The following is a 27,976-nucleotide window of genomic DNA, read 5'->3' as shown; positions in this document are numbered from 1 at the left end:
ATTAAAAACTCACAGTATCTTGCAGGAACACATCCCATTCATCATGGTTTAAGATTTAAAGTGTTAGACAGAACAGTTCTAGTTCAACCACAAATGCAGTTTGAGGGCTTTTGAATAGCTGCTCACTTTATTCAACAAATCTTTACTGAGCTCTTACTTAATGGCAGCCACGGGTGCTAGGACCTAGCGACACAATGGTGAAGAAGAGTATTTCTAATGAAGTTAACCATTTATTCACCAAAGACTACACTGAACCACCTCCTTTTCTCTTTCTCAGAGACAGAGGCCAAGTTAGCTTAACTTTGAAATGTAGGGATTGACCCTTGGTTAGAACAACGGAAAACTGGACTAGGTAGATAGCGAACATATGACGTATTACTCCACTGTGATATTAATTTAGAAGCATGACATACGGGGGAGAACATAATTTAACAGAAAATCTTTCTGTTCATTGTGTTTTTCTCTAATTTTCACCTTCTCCACAGCTGTTTTTGTCTCATTCTGATAAAAACAATTTTTTTGGAAGTCATTGTAAAGTCTGGAACAAGGGGGCATACCCTCTGTCCTCAGAGGTTGGCACACAAGCCTGTGAACTTGGAAAGAGAACAGAGCTTTCTAGTCTGACAAACAAAGAAAATGGAGATTAAAAAGTGATTTCCTCTTCTTTCCATCAGCACATACCAGTTGTCAGACACCACTGAATAATCGATTCCTCCTTTTCCTGAAAGGTAGACAGCTATTATTAAAGTGTTTCCAAAAGGACATGTAAGGAAATATATTTTAGTTTTCAATAATAATGGCACAGATGAAGTGGTAATGCAACACTCATAAGAGACACTTTTAATAGTATTTGCATTTGTGAATTTTTTTGCTCATCTAATTCCACTGCCTCCAATGGTCCCTGAAACCTTGCCAGCAGGCTGACATCCTGATAAACTCTAAAAGGAAGAAGGAAAACATTGTCTAAAAGGCAGGGTGGGTGTGGCAGCTGAGAGGTCATGGTGAACAAAAAAGAAAGTGCAGCTACTCAAGTATCTGCAGATAAGGCATTCAGTTCAAGGTCTGAAATACACCAGACTGCAGACTGCCCACGTGGTACCTGATGACAGACTCCCAATGACAGAGCCCAACCCGTAGGTTCTTTTGTGGAGCCCATCACTTCCAAACAAAGCAAGCTGTTGAGACCAGTCCTAACATCAGGCAGCAGAAAGCTTCCTTCCTTTGGGAAGAGCTAGTAAAGGCGACTCTTCGCCTTCTTCCTGTAAAAAGGGCCAGCTTTCTCCTGAAGTTTCTGCTGTTGGAGAAGACTCACAAAGGCTGTGAGGCCAGAGTGCAAAAGTGGTGATTAGAATAAAAATGTGTCCATATCCATGCAACCCTGCAGGAGTTAATTCCTTTCCAGAACCTCAAATTCATCATCTGTAAAATGTGGTAGGCAGATTGAATCAGAAAACAAAAGTGATTCTAAATTTCTAAGACTTCTTTTCTCTATTTCCCTCTATCTTCCAATTAAATAAGCATAAACTGTCAAATCATAATCTAGCCTATCTGCTTTCCATATACTTGGGATTAATTCAAGTACTTTCTGAGTAACACGATCAAGTTACCTTTAGAAACATACACATCAGTTTCAGAATGACATCCCTTGGCTGCCACTTGGCCCAGAGCACACAGTCAGCGCCCTGATGCCAGGCAGCATCCTGCCCGATATCCATTGCCCAGATGCCAGTTGATGTTCTCTCAGGAGACACCACCTTCCTTTCCAAAATGCTTACTTTTTGCTCAGAACAATGATGGACATATGGACACGTTTGACTCACCACCTGAACAATCAGCTTATGTTCTTTCTCCAAAGAATTAATGCACATAAGTTTGTGTAGTCCCCAAGACTCTTTCATGCATTTTTAAAAAAAAGTAAGATATCACCCAAACTCTGGCCTGAAAGTTCTGAAATACCACGTGGCATCACCATTTCTAGGGAGCCTAGTACATAAATAGCCATAATTGACTTAATCAGCCAAATACGAAACCTGTTCAATACTGCACCTGCAGGAGTCATAGTCTCAAGTATATAAAACTTAACGAATTACAATTCAAATTTGTGTTAGCAAGTTTACTTTGTTCCAGCCCTTCTTATAGTTGAAACTCTCAGATTTGTTCCAAGCTGGGAACTGCCAATGAAGCATTCAAAGCATTTTACACTCGCAGTCGCATCTTGTCACTTTTTTTTCATATTCACAAGAGACCAAGCCCTAGTTCACTCTTGTTTAAATTTTATTATCATAGTTATTAGTAATAAGCCAACAGAAATAGGATAATAAGGGGGAAAGTTCAGGATAAATAACTTCTTCCTTATGAATTAAAACACATGTGCATAAAGTGATGTGAGTTACCACCTCCCCACATTCTGTCTTGCTGTACAAATAGTTACACAAAAATCTACAGAACAACGTGAGCATTTGATACCCTGGGCTGGGGAAAGAACCCTGGTTGAGTTAAGTCTCAGGCTGATCTCGGTCTAGATGACCAGCTTCTCCACACTCAGCGTACTTGTGGTTTCATCTTCTTCATTTGACCCAAAATATCCCGGGAGGTCCAGCATCCTCTGCTCGGCCTCAGTGAGACCGAACGATGTATTGTCGTAGAAGGCAAACTCTGGGTGGGCGGGGAAGCTCTGACACTTGTCTTTTCTACACTGAGAAGGGCTCAGAGGACTGACCCTCTGGTAGCTATCTTTGGGGGCGGTGGGGGACGGCTGCTTCCTTGAGATGCTCCTGTGACTGGGGGACGGTCCCCTGCGAGCTCGGTGAGGCTCCGTTCTCTCCCCGCCTGCCACGAATCCTGCCTGGCGATCCCCCAGGTCTGGCTTCCTCGTGTGCTGCCCCAAGGTGTGGGATTTAGGGAGAGGGCTTAACGCACCACCGGTTCCACTTGCCCCCTGGCCGTGGTCCAGCTTCTCCGGAAACAGGGCAGCGCCCCGACTCGGAGGCCGGAATCGGTCTTCCGCCTGGTCCCAGGTGTGCGTCCTGGAACCGCAGGCGGGGGCCTGCCGCGGGGTCAGGGTGGACAGGCTCCGCTCCCGGAACGGCCGGGCCTGCTTGGCCTCGTGAAAGCTCGCCGTCCTGCGGAAATGGGAACTCCTGGGGTGGCTCCTCTCCAGCAGCGCCCCCCTGCCGCCCGCGTGCCTCATCTGCGACTTGCGGATCACGGTCTGGCTGGGACTGACGGCACAGCTGGCCGGCGACACGGCGACAGCCAGCCTGGAGGTGGGCCTTTCGGCGGCCCCGGCCGCAGGTGGCTCCAGGAATGGGGATTTGATCCGGAACTTGCCGGCGGCCGCCTCTTCTGGGCTCTCCGAGTCCCCGGGGGGCGCGGCGGCGGCGGCGGCGGCGTCGATAGGCAGTGTCTGTCAGGGGGCTCTGGGACACGTGGTACACCTTGGTGGTTTCCGTCAGGCCTTTCTTCTTCATCTCCTTCAGCTGCTGCTGGGCGAGGCGGTAGCTAAACAGGGGCGGGATTATCTTCTGCGCATTGGGCTGGAAGCTCTCGCTGCCAGAGGCCTCGTCGTCGGGGGGCGCCGGCGCACTCCGCCGGTAGGTCAGAGGGATGCCCAGGTCCCCCGGGCCCCCCGCCGGCCCATCGCCCGCGTCCGAGAAGCTCCCGCGCGCCTCGCTCAGCTCGCAGATGTTCTCCTCGTCCGAGTTCTTCCGGCAGCCGGGGCCGTGGAGGGAGTTGTGGCGCGCGGGGGTGCTGCACTTGGGGGCACGGCCGAACTTCCGCCACAGCGTGATGAGGACGGTGGCCACGATGATGAACAAGCACAGGGATATCCCAGTGACCGTCACGATGTTGTTGGACTTCACTGGACCCTGGGGCTGGAGGGGAGACTGACTGGATGGCCGGAAAGCTACAAAATAAGGAAGAGCGGTGTATCCTCTGGTATTGTTTTCTCTGCGTGGGTAGAAGGTCTCTGAGTGGTTTGCTCTCTCTAGCAGTTAAAGTAACATAAACAAAGACTAGGCTTTCTGGTCTTACATGTATCTCCAACCCCTCCATTTTCTCCATCCGCCAGCTACCTTCTGCCCTCACTTCTCTCCCTACACCCAGGATGCATCACTCAAACCCTCTCCTGCCAAAAATCTCAACTCCGTGACCTCGGATACTGAGCAATTCCCCTTTCCCTGCTCTGCAGATAAATCCAGGCGTGAATGATCAGCTGCTGCGCCCCGTCCCTGAGCCCCGGTGGAGAAAACAACATAAACATTGAGGCCACTACCCCTGCGTACTGATAGTGCCCAAACCTGGCTGCTCACAAATCCTTCCACGAGTCCCTAAGCGACTCTCTCTTCCATCCCCTACAATACTGCTTCAAAGGCTCACCACTTCCCTCAAGCCCCTACGTAATCCTCTTCCTCAGCTGTCTTCTAGATCACGGAAACTAGAAGCTATTAAGCAAGTATACCCCAAGCTTCTCCTGCCGTCCTCTCCTGCCCCCTAAACTTACCTCTGTTTCCCTCTTTCTCTAGGGAACCAGTGGCAGAAGAAGTGTCTTCCTATAAAGATGAGACCACCAAGCATTCTCCAGGCTGCCCTTCTGCAGGGGGACTGTCCCTCTGTACCAATTATCTCCAGCTTCTCTTTTGTGCAGTGTCACAGAGACATGCTCAAGCTCTTCTCACTTCAAAAAGACCTTTCCAGAACCCTCTCACTACTGCCTCAGCCATATCTTGCTCCTTGTCTTCCCAGCAGAACCTACAGGAAGAGGAGTTCACATTTGCTGACTTACTGCTTCCACATCGTCCCTCTGTCTCCTGCAACCTGCCCCCAGGATTCCAGTGAAACAGCTCTTACTGAGGTCATTAATGATCTAATAGCCAAATGCAAATGAGCGCCGTCTTGATAGTCCTTGAGCTGTGCAGCCTTGGCTACTGTCTGACAGTTTCTGGGACTTTTTCTTCTCTTGGTCTCGATAATACTCACTTATCCACTGTGGAGAGAAGAACATGAACTTTGGAACCAGGGAGATCCAGATCCCATCCTGGCCCCACTAGCTCTGCTTTCTCCATTGATGCCCAACCAACACCTCCACCTCCACGTGCCCAAGATGCATCATCTTCCCCCTGGATTCGGCACCTCCTCCAGTATGTCTGATCTCAAGAGAATGGCACCGATGTCCTTGCAGTTGCCTGTACTAGAATCCTAGGTTTCATCCTTGATGCCTCTCTCCATCACTCGCCACATAAGAGTCACTGCATCCTCCTCTCCGCCGCATCCCTACTGCCAGTGCTGCATTTCTCACCTACTGAGAAACTACTGAGAAACTCTTAACAGCCGAGAGATCCCTCTACAACACAGGTTCAGACTTTCAAGGGCCTTCAGGATCTGGTCCCTGCCTACCTGTCCAGCCTCGTATTTATCACTCCCTCCTGACACATCATCCTCCAGCCACATTAAACTATTGTCAGTTCTGTGGGTTTCTTAATGGGCCACAATCTTCTGAGCTTTCATCATTGCTCCCTTTGCTAAAATTCCCCTTCTCACCTAGTTCGCCAGGTGACACCTACTCAGCCTTCAAACTTCAGCTCAAGTATCACCTCCTCTAAGAACAGAGGTGTTCCCAGCATGGATTGTCACTAGCTTCCGCAGCAAGCTGCGGACACCTTTACATCGTACTGTGTGCTGCTCCTGTTTGTGTCTGCTGAGTTACCGTCCCATAAGCCCCTTCCAGACAGAGACATGACTTATCTATGCATCCCCCACCCCAGGCACAATAACTTGTACCTAACTGGTACTCAGTAAATGTTATATTCATTATTTGATTCATTATTAAAAAGGTAATAGCAAAATGATCAACCTCCCATCAGACAGAATGTGGTCGGGCAACTGGATCCTCCCACACTCATGTTGAACAAGATGGACTGAATGAACGAAGAACTTCACCCAGACCTTTATAAAACATGGTTTCAAAGCCAAACAAAACTCAAGACTCTCAACCCAGTGAAGACAGCTGAATGATGAAAGACTTATTTCCTGACCCAGCACGTCTTCACCTGCAGTGGCTGCTGTGTCAGTGGGCAGCAGCCTTGCAAATGCCCGTCATGGACCTCTCAGCCAGCACCTTCGACTTTGGCTGGGTCCCTTCAAAACCAAGGCTGGAGAAAAGCCCCAAAGCTGCTGACCTCACCCATCTCTGCCTCATCTAATCTCTCCTCTTTCACCTGAAGTGAAGGAGATTTCCTGATGCTAAGCAGCCTGCAGACAGATCTTTACATTTCCAAGGAGTGGAAAATAGGCTGAACAGGAAATAGAGGACACTTGGAAGAAATAATCATTTTTATCCACACAAGCATTTGTCTGAGGACCACTGATAGTAGAAGTGGGGATGCCCATAGCATGTACCCTTCCTGCTGATGTATAATGTACAAATTTCTAGTTCCCACCTGGGATTAAAGAGGTAAGATGCCAGAAGATAATACCATATATCCTTAAAAATGATTCCTCATGCCAGGTTGTTGATGCTTCTAGAATGTTAGACTGGCCTGTGGATAGAGGCAAAGTACTCAAGACAAGAAGCTTAGTATGAGGTCAGATCTAGTCCCCTGCTTTCCAGCTTTATGGTCTCGGGCAGGTAACTTGCCCTCTCTCTGCTGTAGAGTCCTCACCCGGATGTGGAGATAATGATGTGCTGACTTCACATGTGCAAGGCACTTAGAAAAATGCCTGCAGGCAGCAAGCTCTTAAGATCCCAGTGCAGCACAATCATCCTTAACCTTGTAGGGCCTTTGGGCACTTTGAGTGAGGTAATGTATTTAAAGTGCTGGCACATACATGGTCAATAAATGGCTGCCCCTTCGAAAGGTGCAGCAGAATCCAGGGGCAATTGATTTCAAATCCATTTGAGTGTTATGGAACTCTCGGTGGAATAGCTTAACACAACATGCCAGCATAGAATGGAGAGGAAGGAGTCATACAATGAAGGAGCTGTGGAAAGTGAAGGGAATCTGACAAGAGTGGCCAGAGAAGAGTACCTTAGAAGACAGCATGAGATAAAACTGGAGAAAGAAGAGATTCAGGGTGGGGCCCAGGGCCGATGCAAGAAGACGGTCAGGCTGAGGGCTAGAAGCAGAGACTGGGTCTACGGCTGTCTGGGAAAATCACAGAAGAGAGGACGTCCTTGGAATGCTGGAATAAAGGGAACAAGGCCTACGGCACTGGCTGGAAAGAGGAGAGAGACAGCAAGGATCTTCTAAGGTCACAGGTGGGGACACTGGTCAGGGCGTTGCCAGGTGCTGGTGGTTTTGGCTACAAGGTTCTCTGAGACCAAACATAGACACCTGACTCCTCCAGCTCCTAAAGGGACAAGGAACAAGGGATGGTTTCCAACCTGGAACTGGAGAATGGAAGAAGTCAGGACTGGCCAGAAGGACTTCACCTAAGGGTCAGGACCAGAGCAAAGGCCAGCCAACTAAAGAGGGAGCTGGCTGTGTATCAGAGGTGGGATGGTGTGAGGGAAGAGCAAAGGTTCTTTCTTCCTGTAACGTGTGGCAAACGAATGGGGTTCAGCTCCACAGGCTGAAACAAGCCTAACTGAGCCACATAAGCATCACACCAAAGACCATTCACATCAAATATGCAGTGAGTGCCTACTCGTGTGGGCCTTCAGGATGCTTAGAGGACGAAGGACAGGCCAGGCTCCAGGTGAGCAAGAAGAAATCCCGCCTTCTCCTCCTGGGCAGGGCTGGTAAAGAACAGGATCCCTCAGGGGATAAGACAGGGTGTCTTGCTCCCTTTTGACAAGTAATGGTCTATGTGGTGCCCTGGGCTTCTCTGAGATAAAGAGGAGAAAAAGAATTTTTTGATGTTTTTCCACAATGTTGGTGGAGAGAAGTAAAGGAAGGAGAAATAACAAAAAATCTTGGGAAGAAGTGTCGTCAGTTTGCGATGTTGTGTTAGTTTCTGGTGTACGTCATAGTGTTTCGGTTATACACATATACATATATATTCCTTTTCATATTCTTCTTCATTATAGGTTATTGTAAGATATTGATTATGGTTCCCTGTGCTATACAGTAGGAAAAAAAATCTTGGGAAGAAATGATCATCCCTTCCATTTTGGTATGTTTTATTTATTTTGGGGGGGGGGTAATTATGTTTATTTATTTTTAACTTTTTTTTTTATGGAGGTACTGGGGACTGAACCATGCTAAGCATGTGTTCTACTGCTGAGCAAGTCCCCTCCGGGGACAGACTCCCAAAGGAGGAAGGATACCTACCAGCGCACTCCTCCAGGGAACACGGGGAGGTCTCCGAGGACATTCCAGGGCAGCCGGGTCGGGAGGGGAAGGAGGTGAGGCACAGGCGGCGACGCTCTCTGACACCGTCCCCGCACGTGGCGCTACACTGGCTCCATGGCTGCCACAGTCCCCAAGTTTCTGCAAGGACAGTGGCCGTGCTTTTAGTGCTAGTTCATTTGAGAACCAGAATTTAACTGCACCCAAATGAAGCAGCAAAACTCAAAGCTCGGGCCTTGAAAGGGCAATAAAAAAGAACATTCCCAAAGATGCGGAAAGCTGGAATGGAGCTGCTACCCTTACAACAGAGGAAAGCTGAACAAGCTACAAAACATCAACCTTTCTGGAACCCATCAGAGCGCTGAGGTCACAGGACAACCAAATGGCCTGAAATATAAGGAAAGCCAGGCTCCTCCCAAGGAGAGGCAGGATGCAAACGCTGATTCCTGGGGCAGATGGCAGTCCTCATCCAAGCTGGTTGAAGAAGTCATCCAAAAATGGATGAGCCGCCAGAAGCCTCGTGTGGGCTGGTGCGAGAACACAGAACGCCGGGAGCCACACTACCCATGGGGGAACCTGCACCCACTTGGAGACGCTTCTCCATGGATCTCACCAGATGTTCACAAGGAGGACAGAGGGCAGACACAAGACCAGAGACAGCTCCCTCGTGGTGGGGCCCAAGGAGGGAAGGAGCAGCACTGTTGAGACACAAACCTCACCCAGATCCTCCTCCCCATCTGCTCCATCAACAAAAGCCCCAGCCACTGGGGACAAGGCAGGAAACCTTGTCACTCTAAGAGCACCAGCTGAGACCCAGTGCTATCAGGAAATGGAAAAAAGAAGAAAATCCGTCACTCCTGGGTCCAGACTATTAGCGAGGCAGGGCTGTCACAAAGGCACCATCCCTGAGACTCGGGCACAGCGCTTGCCTAAGACTAAGGCTGAACCAGAACAAGAAGGCGCTCTCCTACCCCCATCATCCAACACCCACTCTACACCAGCTAGCAGTTACCAAGAATCAAATAACAAGAGTCTGTGACTGGGAGAGAGGCGAGAGTGACAGGAAAGCCTCTCTGCTGTGCAGGCTCAAGGCCGAAGTTGAGGGTGCTACTGAAGCGTGGAGGAAAACCCTCTGGCAACCTACTACCCTCCCACCCAACTCCTACCCTAAACATACAGTAACGTTAGAAAATGTTGAACTCAGTCATGCACTGAAGGTAGCCATAGCAAAGTAAAAACTCAAACATAGCTCAATTCCTTACTCTGTTGACCGAATCCCCACACTAAAGGCCCAGCAAAAATAGGGTATGCCCATTTCCAGGCATAAATACTATTTATCAGTGTCTACACTTCTAAATAAAATGTCCAACTTTCAACCCCAAATTAGGAGACACACAAAGGAGAAAACACAATAAAATATCCAAGGAATTAAGATAACCAGAGCAGAGTAGCTCAGATACTGGAACTCCCAGAGAAGAAAGACGTTAACCATGATTAATATGTTAAAGATTTTAGTGGAAAAGGTGTACAAGATGAATGAACAGATGGAAATTTCATCAGAGAGTTGTAAACTAAAAAGAGTTCAAAGGAATGCTAGAAATGAAAAGCATGGTACCAGAGATGAAGAATGTCTTCTACGAGATTTGCAAATATTAACTACTATATACCAAATTTCTTCTGTATAGCATGGGGAACTATATTCAATATCTTGTAATAACTTTTAATAAGAAAGAATATGAAAACGAATATATGTATGTATATGTATGACTGGGACATTGTGCTGTACACCAGAAATTGACATATTATAACTGACTATACTTCAATTTAAAAAAAAAGAAAAAAAAAGAATGCCTTCTAGAGGCTCAACAGTAGACTTGACACAGCTGAAGAAAGGAACAGTGAATCTGAATACAGGTCAATAGAAATCACCAAAACTCAGACACAAAGAGGAATAAAAAAAAAACGGTGAATGAAACAGAATACCCAAGAGCTGTGGGATAGTATCAAGTAGTTTCTCAGCCACATAACTAGAATCCTAGAAGGAAAAGAAAATAGAATAATGTCCAAGAATTCTCCAAAAGTAATGAAAAACACCAAACTACATCTAAGATGCTCAGAAAACATGGAGTAGTATACACACAAAAAAGCCAACAGACAAAAAAGTTAGACACACTATATTCAAACTGCTAAAAACTAAAAACAAACAGAAGACTTTGAAGGCTGTGGCGGGAGAGAGGGGACAAGGCAGGAAATACATCCAATACAGCAGAATAAAGATGAGAATTACAGCACACTTTTCATGATGCAAGCCAGAGACAATGGAGTGACATCTCTAGAGGACGGAAGGGAAAAAAATACTAACCCCAAATTCCATATCCAGTGAAAATATCTTTCAAAAATGAAGGAGAAATAGAGGCTTTTTCAGACAAATGAAAATTAATAGAACTAACTGCCAACAGACCTTCATTATAAGAAATGCTAAAAGAAAATCCTTCAGGCAGAAGGAATATGATACCAGACAAAAACTTGCATCTGTATAAAGAAATGAAGTGTGCTGGAAATAGCATTTATAGAGGAAAAGATAAAATTAACTTTTTCTTATTTCTAAATGCTCATTCTGTGTTTACAGCATCCATAAAGTAAAATATATAACAAAGAATGGGAGGAATGAATTGGGATTGTACTGTTATAAGGTTCTTACACTACATGTGAAGCAATATATGTTATTTGAAGGTAAACTGAGAGTAATTAAAGATGTATACTGTAAACTCTAGGACAACCACTTAAAAACATTTTATGGTATAAACAATAACCAATAGTGTGGTTAAAGTAAATTATAACAAATATTCAATTAATCTAAAAGAAGGCAGAAAAAAAAAAGAAAAAGAAACATTATAAATCAATAAAAAATGTTAAAAAAAAAAACAAAGAAGAGACAGGAAAAAATATAAAACTACCAAGATGGTATACATAATGATTACATTAAATATAAATAGTCTAAACAACAATGAAAAGAAAGAGATTGTGAGATTGGATAAAAAAGCATGACCCAACTACATGCTGTTCAAAAGAAACTCACTTTAAATGCAAATACACTATTGGTTAAAAGTAAAAGGATGAGCGAAGTTTTCCCTTGTGAACATTAATCAAAAGAAAACCGGAGTGGCTATTTTAACATCAGAGTAGACTACAGAACAAGGAGTATTACCAGGTATAAGGAGGGATGTTACATAATAATAAAAGGGTCAATTGAGCAAGGAGCCTTAACGACCCGAAACGGGAAATATGCCTAACACCAGAGCTTCAAAATATATACAAAACACTCCCAGAACAATAATTACTGATTGACAAATGTAAACTTCTCTTCCAAGCATGTATGTAATCACTGCCAGACAGGATAAATGAAGAACCTCCTATAAATTATTATCCTAAGTCCCTTCTCTGTCAGCACCCATCCAACCCCAACACCCATCAGATCACATCCACACTAGGCACCAAAATATCCTCTGCCCCAAAGTCTCTCTTCATCATTAAGGACAAAAACTCATAATGGAGTCAAGGGCGTACAAAGCACTACAAAAACACGCAGAGCTGACACATTCTCAGGTGAGCCAAGTGGTGCAATCTTTGGAGTGAGTCATGGAATATGAGTTCTTTATAGCAATTAAAAGTCTCTGGGATTTTCACAAGGGTGGGAGCATTCATTACAAACCAGTATCCTGGACCAACATCAACCGAGGTGTGGTAACTATGTTCCATCCAGAGGTCCCAATGAACACAATATTGGTTCTGTGCCTCCCAGATCATCACCCTCAGCTCCTCAAATGGCAGAATAACAAGCCAGCTTTGTCCTCAAGCTTCAGAGCTATTCAGACACTAAGCTCCCAGGGATGAAAAGCTTTGGGAAGCTCATGGTCAGTCTCTCTGAGTTAAAAGTATTGTGATTTATTTTTGAAAAGTCTACTGGGAACTCTACTACTGTAAAATATAATGGAAAATTAAGTCAACATATAGCTTATCCTTCTCTTGGGCTCATATTTAAGACCACAAAAGGTAGAATTACAAAAGCTAAGAGTCCTTTTGTTATTCTTTCTTAACTCTTTTTAAAAATTATATAGATATAATTTATTTCAATACATAAAGTCATTTGTCAAACTAAAACATACGGGGAACATGAATCTGTGTTCACTGTATCCCCTTTGTTTATTTGAAACTTTTAGCATGTACATGTTTTTATTATCCAAGAATAAAAATAAAAAGACAGAACATTGGTCTTTTTCTTATTGGCTCCCATTAGTGGGAGCCAGAAAAAAAAAAATGAAAGTTTTGATAAAAGCATCAATCTTAATGTCAAAAAAATCTCATTTTGAAATGTGTCTTTTTCCTTGAAAGTAAAATCATGGCTGGTAGGCTCATCGACAACAAAAAATAAACACTTAAACTATGTTTTATGTCCTTTCATTTCTAAACCATATTAATCAAACAGGAAACAAGGGAAATCACTCAAATAAAGCAATGAACAAATTTAATCAGGCAAAACTTAACAAATGCCTTAAGTAATCCTATTTGTTCCCTGAAGATCTCTGTTCATACTTGGCAGAATGGGTACTCACTCGATAGCTGTAGTTCATGAACTAGAAATGAACGTAAGGTGACCCATATTCTAAATAGTCCAACTTTATGAATGAAAGGCTGTTTTGTTTTGTGTTGTCCTGGTCAGATGTCCATACATGTACTCCCACTACATAACAAACCTGTTTGGTGAGGATAAATGCCTTTCAGGCCACTTGCCAGATTTGTCTGGAATAGGAAAAGGGAGGTTTGTTTCCACTCCCAAGAATATCTGAAGGAATACAGACTATGAAATATTCACATCTGCAAGACATTTTGCTCAAGAGGCTAAAGTAACTAAAAACAGATGCTTATAAGAAAATACTATAGACATGAGTGAGTAGCCAGAAGCAGCAGTGGGAGCAAAGGCACCTGGACCACCAGTTCAGATTTTCAAGGCCCAGCACAAGGCTCACTCACATCAGACCAGTCATGCTCATGCCTGGGCCAGTGGGCTCCGAAGTGGGTTACGTGTCTTTCCAGAGGAGTGAGCAGCACAAGATGAACCAGTGAGATGAGGAGGAAAATACTGGAACGTTTTTTCGATCTAAAAGCTTCCTATTGTTTAATATATAGATTATCAGTTGAATGTACGGGAGGCAGCACAGAACAGTGAAAACAGTAAAATGCTCAGGCCAGTCTAACCACCAACGGTGGTGAAGTCGCTTACCAACCACTGACCTGGAGAAGTTACTTAACCTTTCTGTGCTTCCATTTCTTCCCCTATAAAACTGACAACATAATAAACCTAACTCTTAGGGTTATAATGAGGATTAAATAGGTTACTATTCATAAAGCACTTAGGAGAGTTCTTGGCGCAAAGTAATCACTATATAGATGTTGGCTTGATTATGTCAGATGGTCACATACAGTATGTCCACTGGTCTTAAAAAAATCCCGAAGGAGAAGCAGGTGTCCCACCAGGTGGAAGGCTTTACTGGTTCATTCACTTTCAGAAAACTGTGGCATATTGAAGCATCCAAAGGCCTGCTTATATTCATTTTTTTAATTGTATGTTGTTTTAGGTAAACTAACTAGGTGGACAAATGGCTTAAAAAGATTCTGGCAAAGAATTAAAGATGATACCTAAGCACCTGCAAATAAGAAGAGAATGAAGAGGGGAGGGCACAGCTCAGTGGGAGAGCGCATGCCTAGCATGAATGAGGTCCTGGGTTCAATTTCTAGTACTTCTGTTACATAAATAAATAAACCTAATTCCCCCTTCCCATTAAAAAAATTTAAAAAAAAAAAAGAAGAAGAAAATGACAGAATGGCAGCACTCCTATTCTTGGTAAAAGCTCTTGTTCAGTTACATTATGAAAGAAAAACAAGACCATCGAATCAGAGAAACAAGAAGATGGCCAACAAATTTAAATTATCAAAAAAACTGTGCATTAAATATATACTATTTTTATTTGTAAAAAAAAAACTAAGTTTAAAAAAAAAAACCTGTGTGACTATGAACTTTTACCCTCTATTAATTAATTCTCAACTTTGCCCTAAATATATATTTTGCCTTGAGGTACAGGGTCCATCATCCCTTATCCGACATGCTTGGAGCAGATAAGTTCGGAATCGAGAATTTCTCAATTTAGATTTCTGCATGTTATCATCACTCCCCCAGCAATATCCCATAACCACACACATAACATTTCTGCAGAGAAACATATGAACATTCACCCTAAGTAGGAAAAATGAAGATCATAATCATTTGGGGCAACATTATATATTGGCTGTAAATTATTATTTACCTTTTTAAGGTCCTAATATCAAACCCATTATTCCCTTTCAAAAGGATCTAATGAGAAATTCATTGTGAGTCAGTGGCTCACACGTCACAGTGGGTTCAATGATGCCATTTGGCAAAAAAGACAGTCTTTGCTGGTCAAAGCTGTCCATCTAAATGGAAAATGAAAAGAGAACTCGATTCAGTCATAAACATTTATACCAAAAAAAAGGAAAGGCACCGAGGTTCTGATCAGAAGCATAAATTCCATCGATCAGACAAACAGCGGCCACGCAGGGAATCTGGGGTTTCCAGGAAAACTGAGACGCTTGGGGTTCTGCTCCCAGCCCTACCACCCCAGCCTGGACACAGAGCACCACTCCCTGTCCTGCCCCTTCCCAGGGTCTTCCCCGCTGCTGTGGGAAACCCAGTCTTTAGACACTGAGTGGAAGGGTCTGCAGGAAGCCCAACAGCTTGGAGACCCAACAAGGGAGACCTCCTGCTCCCAAGATCTTTCATCAAATGTTCCCAATTCCTTTACTCCTCTTGGCTTGCTTCCATTAAATTCAGTCAATTAGAATTTTTTTCCCTTTTAACAATAACTTCTTTTGAAAAGGAAAGCATATCTTGAATGGTTAGTTTAACATTACTGTTTTTCCACTGATACTTAGCTGAGACTAGCCACATCGAAGTTCAATTTTCACTTTAATTAACATGTATTAAGCACCTCTCTTGTGCCAGGCAGAAAAAAGTGGGTTGAATAAAGATCATAAATAGCTTCATAAATAGTAGCACAAGTTGGCTTTTGCCACCAAAAGAGCTTGTCCAATCTGGGCGAGGGGCTGGGGTGGGGGCCTGGGGTGAAAGACACTGAACAAGCTATGACAGAAGTGACATGCCATGAAAGAGGAATGAAGGGTGTGTGCCAGCTTCCGGCCAGGGAGGAACCCAGGAAAAGACCTGGGGGATGGGCTCATGTCAACTAGTGAAGGTGCGAGGAGGGTTTCCCAGTCTCCAGCCCCTGGATGGTGACTGCTGGGGGACAGCCTGGCCATGGAGAGCTGTGTGGTGAGGTGTCTTCATAAGAGTGAGGTGTCAGGTGAGGTGATTGGTAAATTTTAAGCAAGAGAACAGCCTCAGCTGACCTGAATTTTCAGCTATCCCTCTCTGGCTGCAGTGAGAGGATGATGTGGATGGGACGAGAGAGCCGGTTAGGAATCTGTTGCAAGAGTCCAGGTGGAAGATAATGGAGGCTTAAACCAAGTGGTGTCAGTGGAACTGGGGAGACATGGACAGATTCAGACAGTCAGAGATTCTTTGGAAGAGATGAAATCCATAGGACTAGTGACTTACTACTCATAGGAGGTGAAGAAGAGGAAGCCTCCTGGGCTTTTGGTTTTAACAATGAGATGAATGGTTTAGGGGGTAAGATGATGAGTCCAGTTCCAGGTGTGCTGCTTTTGAGGTGCCTGGGAGACATCTGAGGGATGACAACTGTTCAGCACTCGGATGCAGGGGAGAGATGCCAGTCTGGAGTCATGAGCATCCGGACAGAAATCACTTAGCAAGTGTGTGAAGATAAAGAAATGCAGAGGTTCTAGTATAAGAGGCAGAAGTCCAGCACTTAAGAGATGAGATGGGGCGGTGGAGCCGGCCGGCTAGGAGACGGGAAGGAACAGCCAGGGAGGCAGGAGGTGAACAAGGTGAGTGTGCTGTCACAGAATCAAGGTCAACACAGATATGGATGGAAAGTGTCCCCCAGATTTGGGGACCTGGAGGCCATTTGCTGGGTGTTTTAGTGACAGCATTTTCAGGGGAAGGGGGTGAGTTAGGAGGGGGTTGAAAAGTGAAATGTGAGTTAGGAACTAAATTCCAAAGTACAGGTGACTTTTTCAAGAACCAGGGCTGTAAAAGGAAGATGAAAAAAAGAGGGTGTTTTTTGGGGAGAACAGGGGGATGAGGGGCGATTTTGTTTTGTTTTCAAGTGAGATAACTGAGTACATTTCAAAGCTGAGACAGAGGAGAGGAGGGGATAATGATTAACAGAAGGTTCCTGAGAGAACAGAGGGGCTGGGATCAGCAGTGGAGGGGAGGGTTGACCTGATACTGGAGCAATGACACTGCTTCTCTGGTGAGAGGAAAGGAGGGAAGAAAATGGGACGGAGGCCTCAGGCTTGCAGGTATTTTGGTGGAGGGTGAGGAAGCTCGCACCTGATGGCTTCCAGCTGCTCTGAGTGATGGGAGCCAGTCAGCTCTGAGAATGAGCCAGGGGCAGGGGAGGCCCGAGGAGAGAGGGGCTAAAAGAGCTGAGGACAGGAGCACCAGCGCCAGGGCCCCTCACTGGCCCTGCTGAGGGTGCAGGCATGATCCACCCACAGCGGCCCCAGTCGGCCTGGGAGCAGTGGGCGGGTGGCTGGCCGGGTCCACGCAGAGCCGGGGTGTGCCCGGCGGGTGCATGGGAAGGATGACAGGGTGAGGAGTTTAGAGTGTGGGTAGGAGAGTGATTAAAGGGTTGGGCCACGGTATCTCGGCTGGAGAGGCAAGTGCAAGCAGGAAGCAGCCAGTGGGTGGGGAGAGAGTCAAGGAAGAGGTACTTCTAAAGAGAAGTGGGTGAATTTGGATGCTTGGAGGCTTGGACCGCCTGGGAGCCCTGGGCTCAGTGGGGTTGTAGGTAAGAGCACGTGTAAGTGAGCCAGACAATCTCTGCCAGGTTAACCTCTTGCCAAGACCAGGCTTACACCCAGGAAAAGGGAAAGAAATGCAAAGAGGAGCATGGGGCATGGATGGAATTGTAATAACCCGACTTCTTTGTGATTAGGCAGGGCATTATGCAAGGAATTCAGAGTCTGAAGAAGTTCTTAGAAATCTTCCTTTGAAATCTCGCTAGAGAGGCTGCATTCTTATAATGAAGGATGTCAGAGAACGAGACAGGCTCACCTCAAGGAAGTGCGAAGCTACTAGATACAGTTGGGGTTTTAGCTCTGAATTCTGGTCATACCTGCCATGGACTTGCCATATGATGCAATAACATAGTTTTTAAAATACAATGTAATAATCGCTGACGTTTAGAGTCCTTCCCATATGCCATGCACTATACTAAGAACTGTACACAATGAGTTCACTAAATGCTAAGAACTCTCTGAGGCAGATACTCTATTATCCCCACTTCATTGATGGGGAAAATGAGACCTGGAGAGGTTAAGCAGCAGTGAGCTGGGTATGCTTACCAGTATTCTTCATTTTCAGACAAGGATGCTAATGCCATTCGGGACATTATGAGGAGCGAACCATAAAAATGACGATACAGTTCACAGACAATCAAATTCACTTATACTCAATAATTTTGATTGCATGAAGGCACCAATTCAATAAAATTATTTTTAAATATCAATACCAACCTATATTTCTCTGAATTAGCATGCACTCCTCCTCTTTCGCAGAAAACTGGCTTCTGCTTGAAACGCCAAAGTCAAAGCAGTATTTATTCCTCCCCATGTCAAACAAAGTGCAGTTGAATACTGTTCGCCTCTCTCCCAAGGTCAGGCTGTTTTCAGCCAGCCGAACGGTCCTTTCCCCAGGGCGTCTGGGGGCTTCCTTGAAGACAGCAATCACCCCTTGGACGAAGATGCATGGCGGGGGCAGCACCATCACCTCCACCCCGGACTCACACATGAGTTCCGGCGCCATCACCAGTTTGTATCCGAATTTCTGGGCCAGGTCAATGGGGCCCGCGGAGGTAATGACCGAGTCTCGGCCGAGCAACTTCAGCACTATGGTGACGAAGGCTCTGGGCCCCACGGATGCACAGCCAAACTCAACCCACTGACCTTGAGAGAGTTCCGCCCTCTTGCTGGCTCTTATCTCCTGGGGCCGTCCCTGACTCAGCCTCGCCTCTGGCAGGCTGTTGGTGAAGATGACATCCACCAAGATGTCAGGCTTGTCCACGGGGAATGGGCACAGGGGCTGACTTGTAAAAAGCCCCACCTGGAAGGTGCCTTCTGCGCCCTTGGATGTCCTGTTCAGGTCAATGTGGAAGACGGGCCATTCCACCTTCAGAAAGGTGCTCTGCTCCCGCCAGGGGCCTGGCGTGCTGCTGTTTGTCGCTTCCAGAGTCATCGTGAACCAGTAGTCGCCGGCCTCCTTGAAATAAAAGCACTCAAACTCGAGCGTCCCCTGGGACTGGTTGGTCAAGAGGTATTTGGTGGTAACAGTCTGATTGGTGTTGGCCTCCAACAGCAGGACCGAGACATTCCTCAGTGTCCCATTGGCACCATCAAAATACTGGAAATCCACAGACACTGTGCTGTTGCTTAGCGCTACATGGCCCGGCTGCCCCAAGAGGAGATATTCAGCTTCTCCAAGAACTGAAAGGAAATGGTCAGAGTGGGTTTTAAAAAGGTGTATCTGAGCAGCACTATTTTGGTGACATCAATGAAAACAACATTTGAGACACGAGAAGTTTGAATTGAGCCAAGGGTGATATGAAAGGATGCCGAGTGCTGACCCTGGGAGCTAGACCCTGGGCTGTTTCCATTCTAAAGTGGCTTTGTTTCTTCATCTTTAAATGGGGTTACATTTAAAATAATGAATTAGTGATAAATGCTCTGAATCTGTAACATTCAATAATGTATTATATCTGTGATGAAAAGAGTAACACCTGAAAATTCTTAAGATAAAAATCTCAACACTTCGCTTTTCTCCCTTTAGTTATACTGTAGTGTTTAGGTATTTGGGGGAAATGGACTTACAGTGAAGTAAGAGAAAGCTTGACTTAAATGATGCAGTACACACCGCTCTAGATTACTAAAAATGGAAGACCCTAAATACACAGTTGACTCTTGAACAATGTGGGTTTGAACTGCACCGGTCCACTTACATGCAGATTTTTTTCAATAGTAAATATTACACTACTAGTCGATCTGTGGTTGGTTGAATCCACAGATGCAAAATGCAGAAATACAGGAAAAGCAGACACGGAGGGCCGGCTGTAAGTTACACCAGGATTTCCTCCTATGCAGAAGGAACCCCGCGTTGTGCAATGACCAATTGAACTTGTGACTGTTTTCTGATATTCAAGACAAGTGCTTAAGCCGTGCCACCAGTAAAGGAACCAGTGCGTTCCATTTGTATGAGGCAGACATTTTTAGATGACTAAGAAACGCTGACACTCTATTCTGCATGTGTTATCCAAGGGACAGAGTGAACGTTTATGGAATTGCTAAGCTTGTCCTTGGTGATTTTAATGACGTTACAGTAACTGTTGTTGGCCTAGTAGGAGAGATGAGTGCTCGCCCACAAGTATCACTCACTTAGGCTCAATCATATCTTTTTTCTAAAAAGAGATCCATCAGAGTCGCCGAAGTAAAGGGCAGAAAGCAGACACACAAGAATCCTTGTTTCTATGTTGAACCCTATCCAAATACATATCAAAAGAGACAGAATTTGGCAATGCAACAATCAGCTGGCCATAGCTAGGGCAAGAAACATTCTAGATTTAAGGAACTGAAGGGCCCTTTGGTTTGAAAAACAACATATGTAAGTATGAATTTATTAGTCTTCTTGTATGTACATAATGATATAATACAACACAATAGTATATTAATATAATAATAACGCATAAGTTTCATAAGTCCAAAGGACCTCAATGGGTCACATGAGTTGACAGCCTTAATTTTGTTTTTGTTTGAGTGTTTTTTGGTGGGGGAGGTAATCAGGTTTATTTATTTAATTATTTTTTTAATGGAGATACCGGGGATTGAACCCAGAGCCTTGTGCATGCTAAGCACACACTCTACCACTCAAGCTATACCTTCCCCCTGATAGTCTTTAAATATACCCTTACATATACTCAATCAATGATTATTAGAATCAACACATGAAAATGCTGGCACATAAAGGTCAGTTTGTTTTAATGAGCTGAGCTGTTCACCCATTTCTTATTTAAGATGAGATGAAATAAAATATATAAAAGTTGGATAGAACTGAATGCTTAAACACCATTTGCTTGAAAACCATAGTAGGATAAAGTTCTTTTTTTTTTTTTTTTTAACTTAGTTGATACAGAAATTGAGGGATACCCCCTTTTGGGTGGAGGCAACTGAAAATTGAGGAAGGTGGTTGCTTTGGGTGCAGCTCGTGTGCTGGTTCAGAGTGGACCGGGTACCCTTCTGTGAACAGGTGGCTGAAGAGCTCACTGCAGCCCAGGGAAGGAGTCAGGACTGAGAATATTTTCATTTGCATCTGATGGGGCAGAATGGTTCTGTGATGCATTTTAAGACTGACAGGCATACAGCACTTAGGTAACTAATGAAAGTGTATTGCCAGTGACAAGGTTATCAATGAGGCTGATCAGATTTGACGGGCAGCCAGTCAATGAAAGAGACATACATGCCCCACTGGAAATGGAGGAAAAAGATGTAACTGATGGGTTCCAACAGCAGCAGATAGAAAGTGTGTACTGAAGAGGGAACCTGCTGCTTTCTTCTCCAACTCCTGTTTTTAGAGGCAAGAATACATTCTCATCCAGAAAACTACAATTTGGTTGTACCACATCCTGACTACTACAGTATACTTTCTCTGTTCTTTCATTTCCTCTCTCACTATTCCTTTGTTGTATTTAAAGGAACTGGCGTTTCAATATAAGCATGTTGCTTTACAAAAAAAAAAATCTCACCAGTAAGGGTATATTTTGATCAGTATCAAATGGAGTAGGGGGAAAAAAACAGGTCTATGAAAATCCCACTTTTTCCACTAGTAGCCTTTGCACTCACCTTCTATGCTCTACTTTATTCTCAGCTTTTATTTTTATATTCCAGTAAGATACTTTGCTCTCAGCAATAACAAACATCCTTGCAGACTGTTTAAATGGAAAACTTTGATGTCTTTATCATTATGAAACAAAGTACCCTTTTATAAATGTTGTGTATGAGGCTATTATATGTAGAGAAATCTGTTTTTAAGTAGGGATACAGGACTTTAAAAGAAATGAATCCCAGATTGGTTTTCTGCAAATCAAGTGTCTTGTGGTTTAAACAAACTTCTTAAAAAATAAAAGACTGAGGGGGGAGATTCGCTGGACAAAAGGAACAATTACACAGTCTGGTCCATCTAACTGGTATTGTACGAGCCAGGATTCTCTGTCTCTTGGATGATAATTTCTTCATCAATTTGAAAACAATTTCCACTCTTATACCATCAAATGCTTAGATGTCTATGAAATATTTAGAAATAATAAAAAAAAACAATGGGTATTATATGTTTGAGTCTATTGGTTTATTAGTTGCATAAAACTCTGAAGAATGAACTCAATTTTTAGGTGAATCAAACTGAATGAAGAAAACTAACATTAAGCACCTACTATGTGCTTAGACATTCACTGTGTTTCACATTTTTTATTTCTTTTTTTTATCATCATCACAACCCTGTGAAGTCAATATCATTGCTAAGGTTGAAAGAGATTTAGAAAGTAGCCTAAGGCACACAACTGGCAAGGACTGAAATTCAGATTTATTCCAAAGATATTCTAGCAGCAAATACTTGTCAAGTGAAATCTGATGTAGAACCCCAATATATAATATATCACTTTGCGCATGTGTGTGAGTGATCAGTTTAATGTATAATAGTGAAATACTAGGAACTCAGTCAAAAAGAACTCAGGGCAACATGCTTGTCTCCAATTTGTGAAATGAGTTAGGTTTTTTTTTTTTTAAAGACTTAAAAATATATTTAGAGTTAAATTTGAATTAAAAATGCAGAACCTTAAGAGAACCCAGGGTTGCAAGAATCACAGTTTAAAAGGCACTGCACTGTAGTCCCTGCCTGCCTCTTTCATGTAGGGTCATCAACATCAATGCATTTACAAACCTCACATTTATGTTTGCTCATTGGTACCCACAGCATGAAGTACACTCACAACACTCACCATAGTCACAGAGCACCATCAACAATAGATTTGAAAAGTCTTTCAACATTTGTTTCATTCTGATCAGCAAAATCCCAGGTCCTTGGTCTCCTCATGTCCTTTCTCACATCCAAATTGTGAATTTTTTTTTCAAAAACACCTGAAATTAGAACCTCAAAAAAATGTTGGCTCTGTTCAATGTGATTCATAAAATAGTAATCCTGAAATGACAAAACCATTCTCAGAAGTCAAACTTCCTAGTTAATACTGAAAAGAAAACAGCAAGGACATTAATGTTCCCCCTGGGAAGTGATCTGTAATTGTACATGTCCCTTTCCTTCCAATACAGCTCACCTGCTAAGAACATTCAGGTCTGCCCAACACCAAGATTATCTTTGCAAACACCAAGTCTCTTATCTTTACAGCAGGTCCTTAAGTGGAGAGTTAGCTATTCTTTGTTTAGTTTCATCAAAGCTGATAGCCAATCTGGAAAATCTATCTTCACATATTTAAATGCTTGGCATTTCACATTGATCAGCTTACTAAGATTTTTCATTTTGCATCATGCTGTGTAGACCTGCCTTGCTTCCACAAATGGGTTTATTAACACTGTCTTTCTTGCACAACTGGTGTGTTATCTGGATTGCTTCATTTCTTAATGCCTAGGAGCTATACCAAAACTATCGAATCTTAAAAAAAAAAAAAGATACCCAAAGTATTGCAATTAAATGTGAACTCCATATGGCCCTGACTCCTTGGTTAGGGCACTCAAAAGAGAAAACAGATAAACAACAAGCTATCATCTTCTGTCGGTCTTCCAACACTCATCGCTGTTGGCATGTATCAGGAGATAGATGATTTCATGTAGCAATCTTCCCAGGCCACCTAGGAGGGCAGGAAAGACCTTGATGGCCAGTGGTTCAGAATGATTTGTGGGAAGAGGCACTTACTTTGATATAGACTATTAGACAACAAATAGGATGCAGGGCATTTATATGCCAGTTTTTTTTTTTCATACTTGAGTCTAGTAAACTATGGGGCACTGAACATAACCAAATATATATTTTCTTAATGTTTACATTCCCCCATTATCCACAGTTAATCTATCTTTAATAAGTATATTATACTCAAAATATATATATGTCACATCCCTTCAGATAAAACAGACATTCAGGGAATTAAGAAGACTGACTGAAATAATCAAAAATTCAATGGAAAGGAAATTGTGTGTCTCTATGAGCTTTCTTTCTGTAGGAGTCAGTTGAACAAAGGAAATATTGTACTTCCTCAAAGAGAAGCAGAGATATGAAGTGTAATTATGCAGATGATTAGGGCTCCCACCCTCCACAACAAAAAAAGGAAATTCAGTTTTGTTGAAACTGGACATAGATTTGACCCAATCCTTTCCTTGAACATGAACAGGGAAACTTGGACAAAGACATTAGGTGAGCATCATCATACCTCCGGAGCAAGCGTGGGCACTTGGGCAATTAACAGCTTCCTTTAAGTCACTGATAATCAGTAACCAAAGTAAGGAGAAGCAAGCAATCCCCAGCTCCCAAAAGCTGAACTGGCTTCTCCCAAATTGCTTGCTTCTCCATGACAATCATTTTTTAAAGGAGTTCTTAATCACAACTGATTTTGTGATTATAATACATTTTCCTTCTTACAAAAATAACCAGTAAGACAGAATAGACAGTGATAAATAGTACTATTCTAAATATAGACAATATTCTAAATATAGACAGTGATCATCTATATTTAGAACTAATTGGAAATAGAATTATAAAATAATCCAGCCTACCTGAAAATAAGCTGGTTTATTTTATAAACTATAAAATGGCTTTCATCATATGGATTTTTTAAATGCTCTCCAGCTTTTGAAAACAAATGATGATTTTTTTTTTTTACTGGCTCAACCACTAATTTGAAGATGTTAACAGAGCATCCCATAACAGAATGGAATACTGGGTTAAAAAGTACTACCTTAAAAAAAAAAGATAGCATGCTTCTTTAATTACTTTTTAAATCTTACTTCCTTATTTTCTTCCAACAGGTTGTTTGGCTTGAGAACCATTTTGAGAAAATAAGAACTTAGGCATATTTTATATACATTTTAAAAACCTTCTATATACCATTCACGTACATAAAGGTTTATAGACGAATTCCAAATGTGTCAGCTACAGGGCGGGGGAAGTTGTGAATATTCTCAATGGCTAACGGCCTGACACCAAGCTCAGATCCCCTGTTCTTGCTGAAATCAGCTTCTGTATCCCCTACAGTGTCTTCAGAATTTCAGAAAAAGAAACTGAATTACGCTAAAGTCCGTGGGACCACTGACTTACTAAAGAATAAAAGGAAAAACAAAAGAAGCAAAGGGATATGGTCCCTTCGGACAAACATGCACACACTCGTGTGAATACCTAATAGTAATATTTATTAGGAGGAAATCCCTAATTCCAAAGCAGCTCGTGTAAACAGTCTATGTTTATAAATTCGGCCGAGTCGGCAGTGCCTGGTCCCATGGGTCGGGTGCAGCGTCCTCACCTCTACTCGGCTGTGCGCTCCCCACATGGACTCAGCTTTCCCAAGGCCCGAAAAGTCAAGTTCATGCTCAGAAATTTAGTGCTGCGGATGTCGTCAGCACAAAGCCCACTTAAAATGAGGACCGTTTTGAAATACACATATCTCATACTGTTTGTAACCCAGAAAGGATTTCTTTATGGAAAGAAGTAAACCTGTTCTGAAACGCTTAGATTCCCAGACGCCGTTAGTCAAGGGTTTCCAACTATTAGGACTCAACACCCGTCTACCGTCAGCCTCAGTCCCTCGGCCACACCTGCGCCAGGGCAGCGCCGGGTTCAGGTTGAACTTGGGACTCCGAAATGCGGAGATGACATCTTTTTAACCCGTGTCCCCGGGGGCCGAGCACCAAAGAGCGAGGGAAAGGGACCGGGTGCTTGGAGGGAACGGTCCACCTGTGCTTCCCGGCGGCGGGGAGGGTGGGGTGGCAGGGTCCCGGGAGCCTCCGGGGAGCCCGCGGTAGAAGCGCCACCAGGTCGCTCCCGGAAGGCTCTTCTTACCTGTCGGACTGGCGGGCGCGGCGGCGCAGGCCGGCGGGCCAGGTGGCGAGGCGAGCAGCGGGCGAGCGGCCTCAGGAGCGGCGAAGCAGCGCACGCGGCAGCCCGCGTCCCGGGACTGCGCCCTGACGCTCCGCGCGCGGCTCCCGCAGCCCCGCCCCGCTCGGGCCCGCCCCCGACGGCGCGGGGAGGGCGGCCCCCGGCGGGCGGGGGGCCTCCGCGAGCCCGCTAGGGCTGCCCCGCCCGTTCTGGGCAGCGCATCCTTTCCTGCCCGCGCCCGGCTGGCCGGCTGCTGGACAGGAAACCCGGCAGGAAACGGGCAGCCGGCCGGGGGCCCCGGGTAGGGGGCGCGGACCCCCAACCACACACACCCACAGTCGGGACCTGGGTTTAAGGGCGAGCAGGCGCAGCCCAATTACTTCTCCCCCTACCCCTTGCCATAGTCTTCTGGGGGACCACGGAAGTCAGTCACAGAAGTAGCCAAACTGGTGGGTTGTAAACTTGGTTTCCCAAAGGTCATTGGAGAGTTTCAAAAAAGAACAATTCAGGTAAAGTGCTGCTTCTTTTTTTTCTCAGAATCCAGAAGTGGTTATTTAATTTAATATAACATTTTAAAAATTCTAATCTGTAAGTGTTGAAGTTGTGTTTTTAAAAGAATACTGGAGCATTGAGTTCTTCCACCTTAACTACTGCGCTTGTTTTTGAATACACAATGTGTAATACAATTTACTGTTAACGTATCAACGCGTGGCAACAGAAATCGGAGCACAGAGGTGGCCCCTGGGGAGCAGGTGATTGTAAAGAGGCACCAGGAAACTTTTAGGGATGATAAATACATCTCCCATTCTATTGGTTGGGGAGTGAATTACATGGATTTATTATACCTTTGTCAAAACATCCAATTTAAGATCTGTGCATTGCACTGTATGTAAATTTTACCTCAATTTTTAAAACTCTTCGAAATATATCATTTGCAGGTCCTTGAATCTATCACTTAATCTTTTAAAAGACAGCACAATTATTCACTTATCAGAGCTATCAGAGATTGTCAGAGGTACCAAATTTGCAAAGTACTTATCATGTCAAATAATGCAAGCAGTACTGACTAAATCTACCCAAAGTTTCAAAAAAGGCTTTAAGGTGTTGACTGAAAAAAAAAAAAAAGCACAATATGAGAGTTGTGACTTAGTTTTATTTGGGGCAAAATGAGGACTATAACCTGGGAGACTGAGGAACTGCTCTGAAGAGGTGGAGGGGAGGTCAGAATGTATGTGATTTGGGTGAAGAGGAATACGTGCAGTCAAGCACACATTTTGGCACTGGGTTGCTGCTAGTCACAATTATCCAGCCCAACATCCATTTGTCAATTCAAGTTAGAGCGCCTTTTAAATATATGCCACAGTTGCTGCCATTTTTGATTTAGAAAGCAAAAGCTCAATGGAGAGACTGGGCTTTGGAGTTAGATAAAGCTGAGATTAATTCCAGCCCTGCCTCTGCAACCTTGGGCAGATACTTAAGCCCTCCTTTCCTCCACTTACTGTAAATGTAATGGGTATATTGAAGCTTTGTAGTGATTGAGTGAAACATAAAGAAAGCAACTTGCTCAGCATTGATCTTTCAGACACATCCTCTCCCTAGAAACCTAGATCCAGATGCAAAAAGGCTGCATCAATGTGCTTGGTCATTTTTGAAATAAGAGCTTTATTGAGATGCTTGGTAGTTTTTGCCTTAATTAGAATTCTTGCCAAACTATTGTTTACCAGACAGTTAAGTTTAATCCCTTCTAAAAGAGGGCAACATAGATGTGAAGGAATAAAAAAGCTTTCAAAAGAACAGCGGTATCGTCTTGTCTGTTCTGAACCAAAACAAGCTGGCTGACAAGGTATCTTGAGTTCTCTTTCTGAGTCAGTGACTGGTCTAGTGGCCTTGTGCCAGTTGTGTAAAATGTATTCACTGTCTCAGTAACTGCCTTTATACAAGTGGAGAGATTTTTTCCCCCCTAGGTAATACTCTGAGACAAGCTTTAACTGACTCATGATTGTCAGAACCAAAAGAAGAACATGAATGATCCAATTTTCACACTGTGATAGCAAAATTTTACATGTGTGGTAACCTGACTTTTCTGGAGTACTTCGCACGTCATGGATATGGCCCATGTCACAGGATTTGAATAAGGTGGTGTATCTCAAGCAGGATGAGCCCTGACAAGTCTGGGTAAGAAACCTCTGGAGAAGAGGGTAAAGGACACAGATTTAGGTTTCAGAGTCAACTCGACACAAAATTCAAAAACCACTCAAAGTAGTTAATACTTAAACTAGGAGTTTACCATGTACAATCACTGACTTAGGCCAGTGGGAATTCAAAAGAA

General features: G+C 43.9%; 2 protein-coding genes across 9 annotated transcripts in view; both read right to left on the bottom strand.

Moving 5' to 3' along the window:
* The window catches only part of LOC102509320 (phosphatidylinositol 3,4,5-trisphosphate 3-phosphatase TPTE2), a 90,867-nt gene extending 72,708 nt beyond the window's left edge, over window positions 1-18,159 (bottom strand). For 7 of the 8 annotated variants that reach the window (XM_014554980.2, XM_032496243.1, XM_014554981.2 and 4 more), the window contains exon 1: window positions 18,027-18,159. The gene's annotated coding sequence lies outside the window, so the exon portion shown is untranslated. Of the gene's footprint in view, window positions 1-8,273; window positions 8,406-18,026 lie in introns of those variants that run through there. The other variant, XM_032496240.1, reaches the window with a different exon arrangement.
* Window positions 2,257-23,413, bottom strand: THSD1 (thrombospondin type 1 domain containing 1). The gene is given in 5 exon segments (XM_032496238.1): window positions 2,257-3,397; window positions 3,399-3,907; window positions 8,274-8,432; window positions 18,027-18,992; window positions 22,550-23,413. Coding segments are annotated over 5 exon segments (2,571 nt in total). The 5' UTR covers window positions 22,608-23,413; the 3' UTR covers window positions 2,257-2,518.
* Between the last annotated feature and the right edge of the window lie 4,563 nt (window positions 23,414-27,976).

The sequence above is a fragment of the Camelus ferus genome, chromosome 14 (genome assembly GCF_009834535.1).
Source record: "Camelus ferus isolate YT-003-E chromosome 14, BCGSAC_Cfer_1.0, whole genome shotgun sequence".
NCBI lineage: Eukaryota > Metazoa > Chordata > Mammalia > Artiodactyla > Camelidae > Camelus > Camelus ferus.
The sequence above is the reverse complement of the archived record's forward strand: the minus strand, read 5'-3'. Positions and strand labels throughout refer to the sequence as shown.